This window comes from Somniosus microcephalus, chromosome 7 (genome assembly GCF_052327205.1).
Source record: "Somniosus microcephalus isolate GS21.2 chromosome 7, FLI_Smic_1.0, whole genome shotgun sequence".
Classification (NCBI taxonomy): domain Eukaryota; kingdom Metazoa; phylum Chordata; class Chondrichthyes; order Squaliformes; family Somniosidae; genus Somniosus; species Somniosus microcephalus.
In genome coordinates this window covers 138,425,126-138,443,321 of record NC_140993.1, presented here as the reverse complement: position 1 = coordinate 138,443,321, position 18,196 = coordinate 138,425,126, and the positions used below count along the sequence as shown (strand labels likewise).

The following is an 18,196-nucleotide window of genomic DNA, read 5'->3' as shown; positions in this document are numbered from 1 at the left end:
TACCCAAGGGGACACGGATTTATTGAAAGACAGATCCAAACAGTCAAAAGAGCTCTCATTAAAAGCAAGGAGATGGGAGAAGACCAAGACCTCGCCCTTTTGGCAATCAGATCGACACCTTTGAGAGCAGACTCAATCACCAGAACTACTAAACAGTAGAAAATACAAAACTCTACCAGCAAAAGATATATCCTCCTCAGGACCAAGAGGACATTCGGCAGAAGCTGATGGAAACACAAGCTACGGGGAGCACACACTATAACAAGCATGCAAAACCACTACCGGAGCTGCTAAATGGGCAATCAGTGCATATACAAGATCCGTTGTTGAGAACATGGAGTCCAGCCAAGGTTATTGGAAAAGCTGATACTCCAAGATCTTACTTGGTAGAGACAGAACCTGGAAACCAATACAGGCAAAACAGGATCCATATCAGACCCTCACCTGAAGCTGTCAAACAGCAGACAACATTAACAGCAGTTACGGTACCAGACACGGAAAACAATATAACGCCAGAAACAAACACCTCAAATACAACAACTGCAAACATGCACTCTCCAGAGCCAAACATGACAGCACCGGCAACAAGAATTGAACACACCAAAACACCGCAGAAAGGAATTGTTACAGCCAAGTCCACAAGATGGAGGAGTAACATACAACCACCTGAGCGGTATCGCGAATAATTATAGAGACAATTATAATTCGCACAGAACAGTAAAACAACATGGACAAATATCTGTATATAAATTGAGCAAAGAAAGCTCACGTTCTGTATTTTGTTAACGTTATTCAACTGGAAACATTGTAAAATAGAAAAATTGATGTAATTAGTTTTGTTGGGAAAGAGGGATGTTACAAGTTATGTTGGGACTACATTGTACAAGTGTACTAACACTCAAATCAAGTGTAGCAGCACTACGATGCTGGGAAAATAGTGCGCAGGCGCCACACAGGGCACTTGGAAATATCACCCCGCACCATGCGGCAGGCAGCCATTACAACTCAAATAAAACAGTAGTTTATAATTACAAACTACCGAGTCCAGAGACGTCTTTACAAAGCACTACAAGCGCTAGAAGACATAACAGTATTACTAGTAAAAATCAGATTTCCCTCATAACCAACAGTAATGTAGTAACTTACATATTTGTAACTAGTAGTAATAGGGGTAATGCCCCATATCCTATCTGTAACTAGTAGTAATCCTATAACCCATTGATACACTGAAACTATGGCCAGAATCCTCCTGGACTGCGTAAGGTCTGGTCAGGCTGCAGGTTTCACTCACCCCTTTACTGGCTGCTCCTCTCATGGTGCTGCTCCCACTCACCATATTGCTGCTGCTCTCGGCCCCCCAGTCTCTTTCTACCCCCCCCACCACCCTGAACCCCAGTCTCTCTCTCCCTGGAATCCAAGCTCCCTCCACTCTCTGAATCCAATTAAATATACTGCTTTTCGTGCGCAAAAAAAAATCGTGCTGTGCCTTTTATCTTTGTATCTGTAGCGTTACATTCAGTATAAATTCAATTTGAAACCCTGGCAACTGACACTAGAAAAATAAACTGCTACATGGTTTTATAAGGCACAACGTACAAACAAATAGACACAAACTTGAATTGCTCTCTTCCTCCGATGCATAAGAATTATGAGTAGGTAATAATCTACCTACTCGTCCCTCATAACTATGTAATTGGTTTTATTGAAGTTTACGACTCTAGTTTTGTATTTGAGTATTTCACTCTCAAACCCAACGTGAAATTCTATATTATGATCACCCTTCCCCAGAAGATCCTTTACTATGAGATTACTATTTAACCCCATCTCATTACACAACACAAGATCTAAAATAGCCTGTTCCCTGGTTGGTTCCTTGGTGTCTTGTTCTAGAAAACTGTCTCGAATGCATTCCATGAAGCAGATTTCGGGAGACTGCTGCTGAAAGTGGGAGGGTTGGGAACCCTACTTAATAGGGTTCATTGCCAAGATAGCCTGCTGCATTCCATTCTTTTGGGCGGTGGGGGGGGGCGAAGGTTAGTCCGTTTGACTAAAATTTGACCCTAAAGTCAGGCCAAGAGTGGAAAGACAGGAAACTGCAGAGGTGGTCCTGCCCTGGGCTGACGGCCACAATGCACAGGAGTTATGCCGTTTGAGTCAAGAAAAATTACCTACTGATGGTCAGATGGTTTTGGTACAAGTCTTGAGCACGTAATCTAGCCTGGCACTTCAGTGCAGCAGTTTACTGTGTGCAAATTATCTGCCGTGTTTCCTACTTTACAAGTGACTACACTTCAGAAGGACTTCTTTGGCTGTAAAGTGCTTTGGAATATCCCAAGGTCATGAAAGCCACTATATAAATGCAAATCGTTCTTTTTCACACCCTTCCTTTGTATCCCTCAAATACCATTGTTTGACAAGTATCTACCTCCATTTTAAACAATTGGTTCATCCACTCTGGCCTTGAGATATTGCATTCCACATTTTCATAACACTATTTTAATAGTGGTTAAGGATACTTATATTTTGTGTGTTATATTACACTACAACACGCTAAAAAGAACCCCCAAAAAAAGGAACAGGATCATAAAGGCAGGAAGTACTCATTATTTCAATTGTATATCTTCAAATATTGTGGTAACATTTTACTGTACCTTGCAGCGTGATGGAAGAAAATGGTGAGTGATAGCAGGGAGTGGAAGTGAATCAAAACTTAAAAAAAAAAAATCCTTAATGAAAAACAATAAATGTTCGAGATTCTTTATTTGTATGTAATCAAATTAAATGCATTCAGATGTCTTACAAGACATTTTTACAGTGTATAAGGACAAATATAGTCTCAAAACGTATTAGCAGGCTATACAGAATAAATGTACTAATATAATCAGAACCAAAAATAAATGAGTAAAAACTACATGACATCCCAGTCAAGAACATACATAGCTAATGATTAGCTAGAATATGGAAATCCCAAGATTCACAATTTTACTGAAGTTAACGGCTCGGAATACTGACAAATCAAAACTCCATACCACGTGTAAATAATCAAAGGATATAGAACAATGAAGTGTATAAAAGGAATGATCAGGGACAGAATGCTAGTGCGCCATTTCTTTGCTTTGTAAACAGATAGCACTGAGTAAATAAAACAGCCCATAATTTGTATATTATTTTTAACAGTAAATATGCAGTCAGACAGCAACGGTTAATAGCCATATTACACTTAAAACTGCTTCGATGTGTAAGCCAGGTACTATCCAAGCTGCTGTTTTAACTAGACTAAGGCCATCTGAAAGCCTAATAGGTTGCCATAAATCACTGCATTTATGGCAGGAGACTTTACACCTCAGGAATATTGTGATCCATAAGGGACTTAACGATGCTTGAAGCCATCCTAGAAAAAGACAAAAGGGGAAAAAAAAATTAACTTGCTTTGTTTACAATGACAAACAGAAGCTGAATAGCCACGAATGCTATTTGGTTTAGATTGTCAGCTATAAATCTTGTCACATTAGTATTCCCAAATGGTTAGAGCTGCATTCTAAATCCAAAACTTAAAACATGCATAAAAGTACAATCAATTTAGATATTTATCTACAGTTTTATGCATTACTTTTTGGTGTACAAGTCAGAAAGATGAGCACAACCTGTACGTGTTCAAACTACAATGTTGAACTACTATGGGCCGCCTCTAAAGGAGGAAGCCTGGCTGATTTTTCATTACTGCCATTTGCTGTTTTATGCTACCAAACAGATTCAGTGTAATTTGCATTCCATCAGAACCCCACTACTCTCGTGATTTTGATCACCATCCACATTACCCAGTTAACCCATTGCATATCATTTTTTTGTGATGTAAAACGTAAAAAAAAAAATTACTTCAGGCCATCTGTACTCAGTAGGACAGAGAAAGATAAATTCTGTTACATGATTAACAGTAAATTCCAAGATTGTGGTCGTTCAGTAAAACCAATAGACCATACCAGCTTCTGCACTACTTTAGAATCAGGTACAAGGACAAATAAAAGTGGTTTTGCTATATCTGTTCTTGTACGGCAGCAGAGTATTAAAATTTAAGGTGGTTAAAAGCTTAAGACTCCAGCTCCTAAGCTCACTATTCTTCATAAGTGAACCTCTACTCAAGCTAATTGAGTATGATATATTTTTATATTGGAGCCATAATAAATATTTAATCTAGGAGAAAATTGCATCTAAAATTTGGCAATGGAGTCAGTGTGGATATGAAATGTCAAGTTTCCACTTGAGTAAATTTAACAAACACTTCTTAAATCTACCTCCAGGGATATCCCAAATTATTAGTTACACATTAAAATTAATCACGCTTTTCCCTAGCTCAATTTTCTCAACTCATTACCCTTTTCCAGCATTAAGGAGCCATTCTGGGGATACAGTTCCAGAAGTGCCAGGTACTTCACTGAAGTGGTTATTCTTTGAGTACAAGTTTGGGCAATAGTAGTAGATTATAGTTCTGATGAAGGGTACACCTGAAACATCATAACCTGTCTTTTTTTTTATATAAAGAGATGACTGGCCTGCTGTGTATTTCTAGCATCTACTTTTCAGATTTCCAGCATTGACCCTTTTCCTTTTAAATAATAGATTATTCAATTGTGGGTGCCAGAGAAGAACAATCACCTTCAAAAGTACAATTCCAACAGGGTTCACTGGTTAACAATCATTGGCTAACAATCCCTTTCCTGGGGACACTTTATACCCACACTTCCATCTCCGCTGCCATTAGCAAACTCACAGCATGAAACCAGCGCCTGCTTGGACTGTGTCTCACTTGTGATGTATCTCAATACCACAAGTGATGCACTTGCCCACAAAGCAACTGGGAGTGATTAAACATGGTACTTTTATAAACAATATTTTGCTCAATAATATGTCACATTCCAGCCAAACCATCCACTGTGTAAAAGCCAAAGGGCACATTCCAGTTGTTAAGATGCAAACAGTTTTCTGTGGATCAAGTAGTGTTGCTAACCCTAGTTGGACTTATTCCTGGAAGTTTCATCACATGACCTCCTGCCTCCAACCACCCCACTCCCACACTCGCTGCATTGGTCACCCAACATGTCCATCCTCGTGGTGCACTGCCTTCCTACGCTAATCTGAAAGTGAATAGACTCTTCATTATCCAATTGGATCATTCTTGACAGTCAGTCAAACAGCCTCATTTCCCCCCCCACCATGTCCAATATTATTTATAACTAGTGAACAAAAGCATTCAAGAAAATTGTTTAAAACTTTTTTTTTTTTTTTAATGCCCCTTTCTCCAGGGTTGCTCACAGCAGTGTTCTGGAGATTAGTCTTGAATACCTGGAGACTCCAGGGCAATCCTGGTGTGTTGCCAACCCTAGGATCAAGTGAATCAAATCTTTATAAGAGTACTGGTTAGGTTGGTGAAAAACTGAATTTAAAAAGGTTATAGGGACTAAAAAAAAATCACGGTGTTAAATCTGCAAAAGTGTCCAATGGTTAAAGAAACTATACTCCCAAATAAAAAAATTGTATGTAATGTCTTATTTAAGGTCAAAGGCTGCAGTTTTTAAAAGTGAGATTTATTCGTAGTACAATATATAGTAATTGCAGCACAACATTAAAAGGGTTGTCAAAACATACCATTTAAAAAATCTAATTGTTTTTGAACAGCCAAAATTGTATTGATCTGTCAAGAGATTTTAAAAAATTTGTTCTTGGGATGTAGGTGACACTGGCAAAGCCACATTTATTGCCCATCTAGTTGCCCTGCAATAGTGATGTGTCATGTCCTTGAACCACTGCAGTCCTTGTGCTAAAAAGTATCCACCTAGAAGCACACTATAACTGATTTTAGGAGGATCTATATTCAGCATTTGTGCTACAGACAAAAAGCTCCTCTGAACATGTTTTAAACAACATTTACCTTTTCATCATATGTTCATGAATGTAGGAAGGCATGATGGTAATGGTTATTGCATTCCCTGCTGTTGCCAGAATGTCAGCAATTTGTGTATCCTATTCAGATATCAAGAAAAAGAAAAATTACATTTAGCAACTTCATAATAAATTACTTCAGCTATCTCATGTACTTCAAATAAAAACAGAAAATGCTGAAAAAGGACCAAGGACCCTTGGTATTTCCAGCATTTGCAGTTTTAATTTCCCCCCCTCATGTACAGCTCTGTATTCCCAGTTGTGGTTTGAAGACAGAGATGATAAAGCAACTGACCCCCACAGTAGGTTAACGCACCAATTGTGACAGTGGTAGGATAGATTTGCACCCATAATTTACCACAGAGCACGTTCGATCTAGTGAATGTCATTAAATGTCCCAAAGAGAAAAAGAATCAAAAGGACCAGTGAACCCAGTAGCTCATCAAGAGCAGCATTTGTAGAGAAGCAGATTATTTGTATTAGAGGAAGTAGGGAAAAATTCTTTGGCAATTGCTGCAGAGATGTTTTTAGACAAAATTTAAAAAAAGCCTGCTCTTCAAATTAACTGCTAGAAAAATTGCTGAAATATGGAAAATTTTAAAAATAGTAACTGAAAGGTTAAAATAATTCTCCAATCATTAAGATGCCAGCTGTAACTCAGTGGGTAGCACTCTTGCCTCCAAGTGAGAAGGTTTTGGGCTCAAGTCCCACTCCAGAGACTTGAGCACAAAAATCTAAGCTGACACTCCAGAACAGTGCTGAGGGAGGGCTGCACTGTTGAGAGGTGCCATCTTTCGGATGAGACATTAAACCAAGGCCCTGTCTGCTCTCAGGTGGACGTAAAAGATTCCATGGCACTATTTAGAAGAGCAGAAGAGATATCCCCGGTGTTCTGGTCAATATTTATCCATCAACATAAGAACAGATTATCTGGTCATTATCACATTGCTGTTTGTGGGAGCTTGCTGTGTGCAAATTAGCTGCCGCATTTCCTACATTACGTGACTACACTTCAAAAAAAATACTTCATTGGCTGTAAAGCATTTTGGGACAAATGTAAATCTTTCTTTCTTTATGTAAAGTGCAAAAATTCATCATTCAAACAAACCACAAAACCCCATACAATTCAATTTCTGTAGGTCTTGAATCTTGTTTAAGCACACCAATATTGTAGAAACATAGTAGGAGTTAATCCTAATTAAAAAGAGATTAATAGATATATACACACACACATAAGTAAAGATGTTTATCTTGCAACACAATGACTTTCTGAAAAAAAAGGTGGTCCCAAGCAATGTTCCCCTAAGTTGTGTGGCTGTGCACCAATTGGGAGGTCCCGCACAGGCCGCTCACCAGCTGCTGCCGTTGGAAGATACCGTGCACACAAAAAAAATTTGAGGGAACATTAGTCCCAAGTGCATTTCCCACAAGGTTGCCTAATTTACAACAATTAAAATACCACCATTTCTCACCTTCAGTCCAATGACATTCTGCCCATTAACCTCACAGATATTATGTTCTGTTAGGAGTCCATTTCTGGCTGCTGAGCTGTCCTTTACAATTAAGGTGATTTTTCCATTTTTGAAAATGAAGCCAACATGTCCTGTGCTGTCTTTGTGCATAGTGATGGTGCGTTCAAAAGGCCTGTGCAAAAAATGAAATCTTATGAGACAACTTATACACACACCAATAAACTTATCAGTAAACTTATACACACACCAATAAACTTAAAAACTCCAGTATGAAAGATCATTGCTGCTACAATTCCCAAGTGAACATTTAATTTTCCTCTCTTGTTCCTTCAAAGTTTCAAATATACTATCCTAAATGTCCTTGCTCCTCCCTACATTGCCATGTGGCTGAAATTCACATTTCCTGCTTTTGGATATAAAAAAAATGCATGGTTCTATTCGAAAAGCAGGACGTTCTCCCAGCGTCCTGGATAACATTTCTCCTGCAACCAACATCACAAAAAACAGACATGCATTTGCTGTTTGTGATCTTGTTGTGCATAAACTGGCTGCCACATCTGTGTGCACAACAGTGGTAGTGCTTTAAAAGTAATCTTTTGACTGTAAAGCACTTTAGGATGTCCTGAGGTGGCAATAAGATGCAATATAAATACAAGCATGTCCTTTCTCCTATTTTAAACTCATTCCTTCCCAGGGCATCAAAACTGTGGAACTCATCTGCCTAGTTCAATATTTAAGACTGTTAAAACCGAGCTTACTGCCACCCACCTCTCCTCATTTCAACTTTGATGATCTACTGCACTTGATTCTTCATATTGGATTCTCTATTATTAAAAGGGGTCATTCATAAATGTATGTTTCTAAGGATGTTTTAAAAAGCTTCTATGCTCCTTAGCAATTTCTTTGGAGAAAATTGCACCCCAATATTCTTTAAACACAGGCAAAGTTAGTTTGCATTTTCATTGCCCACAGCAGCTATCTTTACGTGCCTACTCTGAACATAAATTACTAAGTGGTGTAGTTCTGCTGTAGACATTGGGGACTAGAGAGTTACTGAACAATTCACTTCATCCTGTTTGGCTGATGACTCAAGCCTATCGAAACTATTTGAATAGCACTAAAAGGCAAAAGGATGATATTTTAAACCACTTTAGCCCAATTTTCCCTCATTTGAAGCAACTATAAAAACACAAGAAATAAACGAAATATAAATCCAAGAGACAGGAATGCTCAGAATAGACACCTGAATGTGGAGTAGCCCCTTTCCTTTGGCAAGATTTGAATCCACAAAGGCAATTTAAAAATGTGTTTTTATACACTACCTTTAACATAGAAAAACCATTCCAAGGTGCTTCAAGGGAGCACAAGAAGAAATTAATGGGTGCCAAGCCAAAGGAGGACATATTAGAAGGGGATACCAAAAGATTGGTCAAAGAGGTAGGTTTTAAGGAGGGCCTTAAAAGAGGAGAGGAATATGGAGACTCCGAGGGGCTTAAGCAGAGAATTCCAGAGCACTGGTCCCAAGTGGCTGAAGGCACGGCTACCAATCGCAGGGATATACAAACAGTCAGAGGAACGTAGAATTTGGAAGGGGGGGGGGGAAGGGAGGATAGAAAGGGGAGAGGTCATGAACGGATTTAAACACTAGGATGAGAATTTTAAATTGATGGTGTTGAAGGACTGGGAGTCTAGGTTAGGGTCTTTTGAGGTTTAGAGAATAATTTTTGACAGCAGTTCCTTTATTAGCTATAGTTCTCTTTTTTTGCCTCTCCCAGAAGTTTGGGGGAAAAACAGTCCAGTAAGAAAAACTATGGTTAACAAGTAAAGGCCTGAAGGGCTTTCCTCGTCATGAGTAACAGTTACACTCACCATCACTACTTCATCTATATTAGATTACCAAAAATGTCAATATACACATCTAAACTGAGAATGGAATTTCTCAATATTAGCTAAGTCCTTATACTTTATGAGGGGATATGCCATCACATTTCATTTTAATCCCGAATCCCCTACAATTCATAGGAACATAGAACAGGAGTAGGCCATTTAGCCCCTTGCACCTGTTCCGCCAATCAGTAAGATCATGGCTGATCTGTGATCATATACCCGCCTTTGCCCCATATCCCTTAATACCCCTGGATAACAGAAATTTCTCTCAGATTTAAAATTAACAATTGACTCAGCATCAACTGCCGTTTGCAGAGGTGCGTTCCAAACTTCTACCACCCTGTGTGTAGAAGTATTTCCCAACTTCACTCCTGAAAGGGCTGGCTTTAATTTTTATTCTATGTCCCCAGTCCCAGATTTCCCAACCAGTGGAAATAGTTTCTCTATCGACACGATCAGTTCCCCTTAATATCCTGAAAACGGCAATCAAGTCACCCCTTAATTCTCTAAATTCCAAGAATAAAACCCTAGTTTGTGGAATCACTCTCCGTAATTTAACCCTTGGAGTCCCAGTATTATTCTAATAAATCTACACTGCACACCCATCCCCCGCCCTGGTCAATATATCCTTCCGAATGAGTGGTGCCCAGAATGGAAAAAAATACTCCAGGTGTGGTCTAACCAGGGCTTTGTATAGCCGTAGCTCCTGACTTGTGCCTTGTAGATGGTGGAATGGCTTTGGGGAGTCAGGAGGTGAAACTCGCCGCAAAATACCCAGCCTCTGATCTGCTCTTGTTGCCACAGTATTTATGTGGCTGGTCCAGTTAAGTTTCTGGGCAAAGGTGACCTCCAGAATGTTGTTGATGGGGGATTTGGCGATGGTAATGCCGTTGAATGTGAAGAGACAGTGGTTAGATAGTTATTGCCTGGCACTTTTGTGGCATGAATGTTACTTGCCACTTATCAGCCCAAGCCTGAATGTTGCCCAGGTCTTGCTGCATGCGGACATAGACTGCTTCATTATCTGAGGAGTTGCGAATGAAACTGATCATTGTGCAGTCATCACCTACTTCTGACCTTATGATAGAGGGAAGATCATTGATGACGCAGCTGAAGATGGTTGGGCCTTGGACACTGCCTTGAGTAACTCCTGCAGTGATGTCCTGGGGCTGAGATGATTGACCTCCAACAACCACAACCATCTTCCTCTGTGCTAGGTATGACTCCAGCCAGTGGAGTCTTTCCCCTGACTCCCATTGACTTCAATTTTACTAGGGCTCCTTGACGTCACACTCGGTCAAATGCTGCCTTGATGTCAAGGGCAGCCACTCTCACCTCACCTCTGGAATTCAGCTGTTTTGTCAAAGTTTGGACCAAGGCTGTAATGAGGTCTGGAGCAGAGTGGTCCTGGCGGAACCCAAACTGAGCATCGGTGAGCAGGTTATTGGTGATTAAGTGCCGCTTGAAAGCACTGTTGATGACAACTTCCATCACTGCTTCCGTTGTTTAGCATGCATGTAAGCCTGCGTTGCAACTTCCCTAGTTTGGCACCTCATTTTTAGGTAAGCCTGGTACTGCTCCTGGCATGCTCTTCTACACTCCTCATTGAACCAGAGTTGGTCCCCTGGGTTAATGGTAATGGTAGAGTGAGGGGTATGCCAGGCCATGAGGTTACAGATTGTGGTGGAATACAATTCTGCTGCTGTGCCTCATGGATGCCCAGTTTTGAGCTGCTAGATCTGTTCTGAATCTATCCCATTTAGCATGGTGGTAGTGCCACACAACCGATGGAGAGTGTCCTCGGTGTGAAGACGGGATTTCATCTCCAGAAGGACTGTGCAGTGGTCACTGCTACTAATAGTGTCATGGAAAGATGCATCGGAGACAGGTAGATTGGTGAGGACGGGTCAAGAAGGTTTTTCCCTTATGTTGGTTCTCTCACCACCTGCTGCAGGCCCAGTGTGGCAGCTATGTCCTACAGGACTCGGCCAGCTCAGTCAGTAGTGGTGCTACCGAGCCACAAGGGTAATGCTGCAGATGTAATTCATCTAGATTTCCAAAAGGCCTTCGATAAGGTACCACAAACAGACTAAGAATAGCGCTTCAGCTATGAAGAGAGACTGGGCAGATTGGGTTTGTTTTCCTTGGAGCAGAGGAGGCTGAGGGGGGACATGATTGAGGTGTACAAAATTGTGAGGGGCATAGATAGGATGGATGCTGAGGAGCTTTTCCCCTTAGTAGAGGGGTCAATAACTAGGGGGCATAGATTCAAGGTAAAGGGAGGGAGGTTTAGAGGGGATTTGAGAAAGAACTTTTTCACCCAGAGGGTGGTTGGAGTCTGGAACTCACTGCCTGAAAGGGTTGTGGAGGCAGAAACCCTCACAACATTTAAGAAGCATTTGGATGAGCATTTGAAATGCCATAGCATACAGGGCTACGGGCCAAATGCTGGAATATGGGATTAGATTAGACAGGGCTTGATGGCCGGCATGGACACGATGGGCTGAAGGGCCTCTATCTGTGCTGTATTACTCTATGACTCTATGACTCTAAGAAGGTCAGAGAATGTGGAGTCAGAGGACAAGTAGCAGAATGGATAGCTAGATGGCTTCAAGACAGAAAGCAGAGGCTAGGGATAAAAGGGTAACTATTCAGAGTGGCAGAAGGTGGAAAGTGGGGTCCCACAAGGATCAATGCTGGGACTAAAGTTGTTCTCAATTTCTAAATTTGTGGAAGACACCAAATTGAGGGGGACTGCAACAAATTACAAGACGACATTAATAAACTTGCAGAATGGGCATATAATTGACAAATGAATTTCAACACAGATAAATGTGAGGTATTACATTTTGGTAAGTAAAATAAGGAGGTCACATATTACTTGGAAAATAAGCTAAATGGGGTAGAACAGCAAAGGGATCTAGGAGTCCCAATACACAAATCACTAAAAGTAGCGACGCAAGTTAATATGGCCATAAAAAAGCAAACCAAGCACTCTGGGTTCTTTCTAGAGGGATAGAATTGGAAAGAAGAGAAGTTATGCTAAACTTGTATCGAACCTTGGTTAGACCACACTTGGGGTACTGTGTAAAATTCTGGTCGCCATATTATAAAAAGGATATAGAGGCACTGGAGAGGGTGCAAAAAAGATTTCCAAGGATGAGATCAGAAATGCAAGGTTATACCCAACACAAAAGAGTGAACAGGCTGGGGCTCTTTTCTCTTGAAAAGAGAAGGCTGAGGGGTGACCTAGAGGTCTTTAAAATTCTGAAAGGTTTTGATAGAGCAGACACACAGAGAGCGTTTCCACTAGTGGGGAAGAGCAAAACTAGAGGCCATCAATATAAGATAGTAACCACAAAATCAAATAGGGAATTCAGAAGAAACTTCCTTTACCCAGGGAATGGTTGAAGCGAATAGTATAGATGCATTTAACAGGAGGCTAGGTAAGCATATGAGGGAAAAGGGAATAGAGGGTTATGCTGATAAGAGTTAAGATGAGGAAAGACGGGAGGAGGCTCGAGTGGAGCATAAATGCCGGCATGGACTGAATGGTCTGTTTCTGTGCTGTATATCCTATTTAATCTTATGTGCCTGCCTTCTTAAATCAGGAATAGTGCTGGGTGAAGAAGTAAATCTCTGTCGGTGGCGGTTGGTATGTCTTTGCAATATGTTGATGGTACTAAAAGTTAGCCTGATTCGTGAAACTGTTCAGTAGTTTCAGTGATCAAGAATCAGGTAGTTTCAAGCCTGCTCCCCTTTTAAAACTGACACTGATTCAGTTCTTGCAAATTATTCTCAACGGCTGGGCCAGCCTCCTCTGAGGCCCACAGCTCTCACGCGCAACGAGTGCTCCCTGCCAGTCGAGTGGATTCCTCTCCCTGGTGCCGCGACCCTGTGCCATCCTCCAGACATGTGATCAGAGCATCTGCAGGGCCCTTCAAACACGTGCCTGACGTGTTCACGCAAACATGTACAATCCCACAGTGCCGCTGTTACAGAACATGCCAGTGGGACAGTATGGCGGTGAGTCATGTTTCCAGCAGCATCTCAGCATGTGCATGGGTGCTTGTGCCCTCACTCACCTTGGCTGACTGCTTTAAAAATTGTCCAGCACTAAGTGGCTAATTGTGGCCATCAGTTGCTGCAGAGTATCCAGAATTGGTGCGAGAAGCAGGCACACACATCTCACCTGTTTTCTTAAAAGCATTATTAAAACACTTTTTACATGCAACACTTTCAAATTGAGTAATATATAGCATTATAATTTAGTATTGGGGGGGGGGGGGGGGGGGGGGGGGAGGTGGTCTGTGATTACTAATAGATTTGAAAAGGGGTACTTCAACCAAAGTTTGAGAACCACTGTTCTAGTATAAAGACCAGCATTCCATTAGCCTTTTTGATTATTTTTTGTACCTGTCCATGACCTTTTAATGTTTATGCACATAGACCCCGAAGTCTCTTTGGACCTTCACTGCTTCTAGCTTTTCACCATTTAGAAAGTACTCTGATCTATCATTTTTATGTCCAAAGTGGCTGACCTCACATTTGTCAGTTTTGCCCACTTAATCTAATATCTCTCTGTAATTATGCTACTATCTACACTGCTTACAATGTTACCTATCTTTGTGCCATCGGCAAACTTGGATATGTGTCTCTCTAACCCACCATCCAAGTAAGTCATTAATAAATACAGTGAATAGTTGAGGCTCCAACACAGATTCCTGTGGGACGCCACTAGTCACATCCTGCCAATTAGAATACCTGCCCATTATCCCTACTCTCAGTCGCCTGCTGCTCAGCCAATTTCCCAACTAGGTCAATAATTTGCCCTCAATTCCATGAGCTTCAATTTTAGTTAACAGTCTCTTATGAGGGACTTTATTGAATGGCTTCTGGAAGTCCATGTAAATAAAATCCATAGACATTCCACTGTCCACTACTTTAGTCATCTCTTCAAAAAATTCAATCAGATTTGTCAGGCATGACCTACCTTTATAAATCCATGCTGGCTCACTCTGATCAGCTGAAAATTTTCAAGCTTCACACAACATTCCCCAGCCAGCTAGAGACCATTCTGGTTCTTTGCTTCCCCAAAATGGCCCAGCCAAGATACAAATCTCCCATATGGGATAACTAAATTCACACTTGTACTCTACAACCAACCGATAGAAAACTTTATACATTGTGGCAAAACGCCAACCTTCTCCCATCTTTGAGTTAAAAAAAATGAAAAGCAACTCCCATCAGAAATTAAAATAGTTACAGCAGAAAGAGGAACGCATTCTTACCGGTCACGAACTATGACACTAATCTTTTGATCAGAAGCTTGTTTCAGCACTTTATGACTCTTGTCACTACTCCAGCCTGCACAATTCTCACCATTTATCTGTAGGACCTGGTCACCAAACCTTAAACCAGCCAGAGAAGCGGGAGAGTTTGCTTGTACGAGTTGAACAAAGATACCCTGCAAGCAAAAAGTAAAGCAACCCCATTATACAGAAAAATATGTATCTTTTCTTCCTCACTGCACCACAAAAAAATGGAATTTACTTGTGCTATCACTGGCCATAGATCATACAACTTTTATTAATTTGTCTCTATTAGCAAGTACTGAGTAGGGACGTGTAAACAGTAATTAGTGCAAAAACATAACAAATTAATCTATGCAAGGTTACAGTAACCTGGTGTAATTTATGATTTGAACAAAGCAAATACAAGTAATATTCAGTAAGCTGGAATGCATTTAAGCCTCCATTACAAATACAATCCCATGCCTTTCAAGAAAACCAAATTTAAGAAAAAAAAAATTTCAAATAGGAACAAGCCCAATATGTATTTTTGGTTCCCGTCTGGTGTAGGGAGGCACTGCAAAAATTCTTTCGACAATCATGATCAAATATATTGGACTTCATAAAGTTTTTGTTGGAGACAGTTGAACATTTTTTAATTTTTTTTTAATTTTTTTAAATGGCTTGCATTCTTTTAGCAAAAGCTTGATCACAAACTATGTGTCATAAGATTTTAAATTACAGTACATTAAAATTTGGAACTATGGACAGAGTTCATTATTTTCCAACTCTAGGCCTTTTAACATCCTGAGGAGACAACTTTTTGAATAACCAGTTGCTCAAGATTCGGCCATAAGATGGTGCTAAAACGCCAGAGGAACAGCATCTCCCTTCACTTACATTAAATCTGCAAATACTAAAAACAGCACAAAAATTATAAAAGGAATTTGTACTTTTTCTGATGTTCCTACTCTATATTTAAAGGCATCTCTACTTCCTTCTGGATTCCAACCAAAAAGAGAAATTAGTTGTTAGGATGTGGAATGCACTGCCTGAAAGGCTGGCAGAGGCAAATTCCATAGTCACTTTCAAAAGGGAAAGAGCGGGGGGAGTGTGGGACTAATTGGATAAGCTCTTTCAAAGAGCCAGCACAGGCACGATGGTCGAATGGGCTTCTTCTGTGCTGAGATACTACAACAGGGTTTATCCCTGTCTTTTGATTCTGAGAGCGGAGGTTCAATGAGTATTTAAACTCACTTTCACGGGCTTTTTTTCCCCAGAGGCTTACCAATCTCGTAGACCGGCGGCGGCGTTCCGGAGCCACGTCACGATTCAAAACATGACGCGGGCAGGAGGAAGCAGCTGATTGGGTGAGTACGGCCGGGTGAGTATTTATACTACTATAGTTTGACAGTTAAGGTTCATAGTTTATAAAGTTTAGAAGGTCTTAATTTTGTGGTTATAGTTTCGAAGGTCTCTGTTGTGTAGCGGGGAGTGCTAGGAAACAAGGGCCCTTGAGTATATCATTAAATTGTAGTATAATTGGTGGTATTGATTTAATTTAAATTAATTAAAGGGTAAGTCATGGCAGCACAGCTCGGCCCCATGGCATGCTCCTCCTGCACTATGTGGGAAATCAGGGACACTTCCGGTGTCCCTGACGACCATGTGTGTGGGAAGTGTATCCAGCTGCAGCTACTGACAGCTCCAGCGCCGCAATGCGGTCTGTGAACGGATACATACTAGAGCATTCGCAATGCTGAGGACGTCGTGGATATCACGTTTAATCAGTTGGTCACACCGCAGGTAAAGGCTGCACAGGCAGGAAGAGAATGGGTGACCGCCAGGCAGAGTAGTAGGCGCAGGCAGGTAGTGCAGGGGTCCCCTGTGGCCATCCCCCTCTCAAACAGATGTACCACTTTGGATATTGTTGGGGAGGATGGCTTATCGGGGGAAGGCAGCAGCAACCAACTTCCTGGCACCATGGGTGGTTCTGCTGCACGGGACGGGAGGAAAAAGAGCGAGAGCGCTATAGTGATAGGGGATTCTATTGTAAGAGTGCAAATCAAACATGGCCGCGGTAAACAATAAATCTAAAAGGTCTAAGAGTGTTAAAAAAGCAAGCCTGAAGGCTTTGTGTCTTAATGCGAGGAGCATTCATAATAAGGTGGATGAATTAGCTGCACAAATAGATGTAAACGGATATGATGTAATTGGGATTACAGAGACATGGCTCCAGGGTGACCAAGGCTGGGAATTCAACATTCAGGAAAGATAGGCAAAAAGGAAAAGGCAGTGGGGTAGCATTGCTGGTTAAAGAGGAGATCAACACAATATAAAGGAAGGATATTAGCTCTGATGATGTGGAATCTGTATGGGTAGAGCTGAGAAACACCAAGGGGTAGAAAACATTAGTGGGAGTTGTATACAGACCCCCAAACAGTAATGCGGAGGTTGGGGATGGCATTAAACGGGAAATTAGAGTTGCATGCAATAAGGGCACAGCAGTTATCATGGGTGACTTTGATCTACATATAGATTGGTCTAACCAAATTAGTAACAATACTGTGGAAGAGGAATTCCTAGAGTATACAGGATGGTTTCCTGGACCAATATGTCGAGGAACCAACTAGAGATCAGGCCATCTTAGACTGGGTATTATGTAATGAGAAAGGATTAATTAGCAATCTTGTTGTGCAAGGCCCCTTGGGGAGGAGCGATCATAATATGATCGAATTCTTCATTAAGATGGAGAGTGAAGTAGTTGATTCAGAGACTTGGGTACTGAATTTAAATGAAGGAAACTACGAAGGTATGAGGTGCGAGTTGGCTAGGATGGATTGAGGAATGTTACTTAAAGGGTTGACGGTGAATAGGCAATGGCAAACATTTAAAGATTGCATGGATGAACTACAGCATTTGTTCATCCCTGTTTGGCATAAAAATAAAACAAAAAAAGGTGACTCAACATTGGCTAACAAGGGAAATTAGGGATAGCATAAGATCCAAGGAGAGGACATATAAATTGGCCAGAAAAAGCAGCAAACCTGAGGATTGGGAGCAGTTTAGGATTCAGCAAAGGAGGACAAAGTGATTAATTAAGAGGGGGAAAATAGAGTATGAGAGTAAGCTTTCAGGGAACATAAAAACTGATTGTAAAAGCTTCTATAGATATGTGAAGAGAAAAAGATTGGTGAAGTCAAGCATAGGTCCCTTGCAGTCAGAATCAGGGGAATTTATAATGGGGAACAAAGACATGGCAGACCAATTAAATACATACTTTGGTTCTGTCTTCACAAAGGGGGACACAAATAAATTCCCAGAGATGTCGGGGAACATAGGGTCTAATGAGAGGGAGGAACTGAATGAAATCAGTATTTGTAGGGAAATAGTGTTAGGGAAATTCACGGGATTGAAGGCCGATAAATCTCCAGGGCCTGATAATCTACATCCCAGGGTACTTAAGGAAGTGGCCCTAGAAATAGTAGATGCATTGCTGGTCATCTTCCAAAATTCTATAGACTCTGGAACAGTTCCCATGGACTGGAGGGTAGCTAAGGTAACCCCACTATTTAAAAAAGGTGGTGGAGGAAAAACGGGGAATTATAG

The 18,196-nt window shown here is 41.0% G+C and overlaps 1 protein-coding gene across 2 annotated transcripts in view; it reads right to left on the bottom strand.

The window, feature by feature from the left end:
• Positions 1-2,743: 2,743 nt before the first annotated feature.
• LOC147114910 (syntenin-1-like) overlaps positions 2,744-18,196 on the bottom strand; it is a 53,418-nt gene continuing 37,965 nt past the window's right edge. For both annotated transcript variants that reach the window (XM_085992996.1, XM_085992995.1), the window contains exons 6-9: positions 14,588-14,763; positions 7,410-7,581; positions 5,927-6,018; positions 2,744-3,391 (exon numbers count right to left, since the gene is read on the bottom strand). In XM_085992996.1, the coding sequence (XP_085849122.1) occupies positions 3,337-3,391; positions 5,927-6,018; positions 7,410-7,581; positions 14,588-14,763 (495 nt within the window). In that variant the 3' untranslated portion in view covers positions 2,744-3,336. The remainder of the gene's footprint in view (positions 3,392-5,926; positions 6,019-7,409; positions 7,582-14,587; positions 14,764-18,196) is intronic.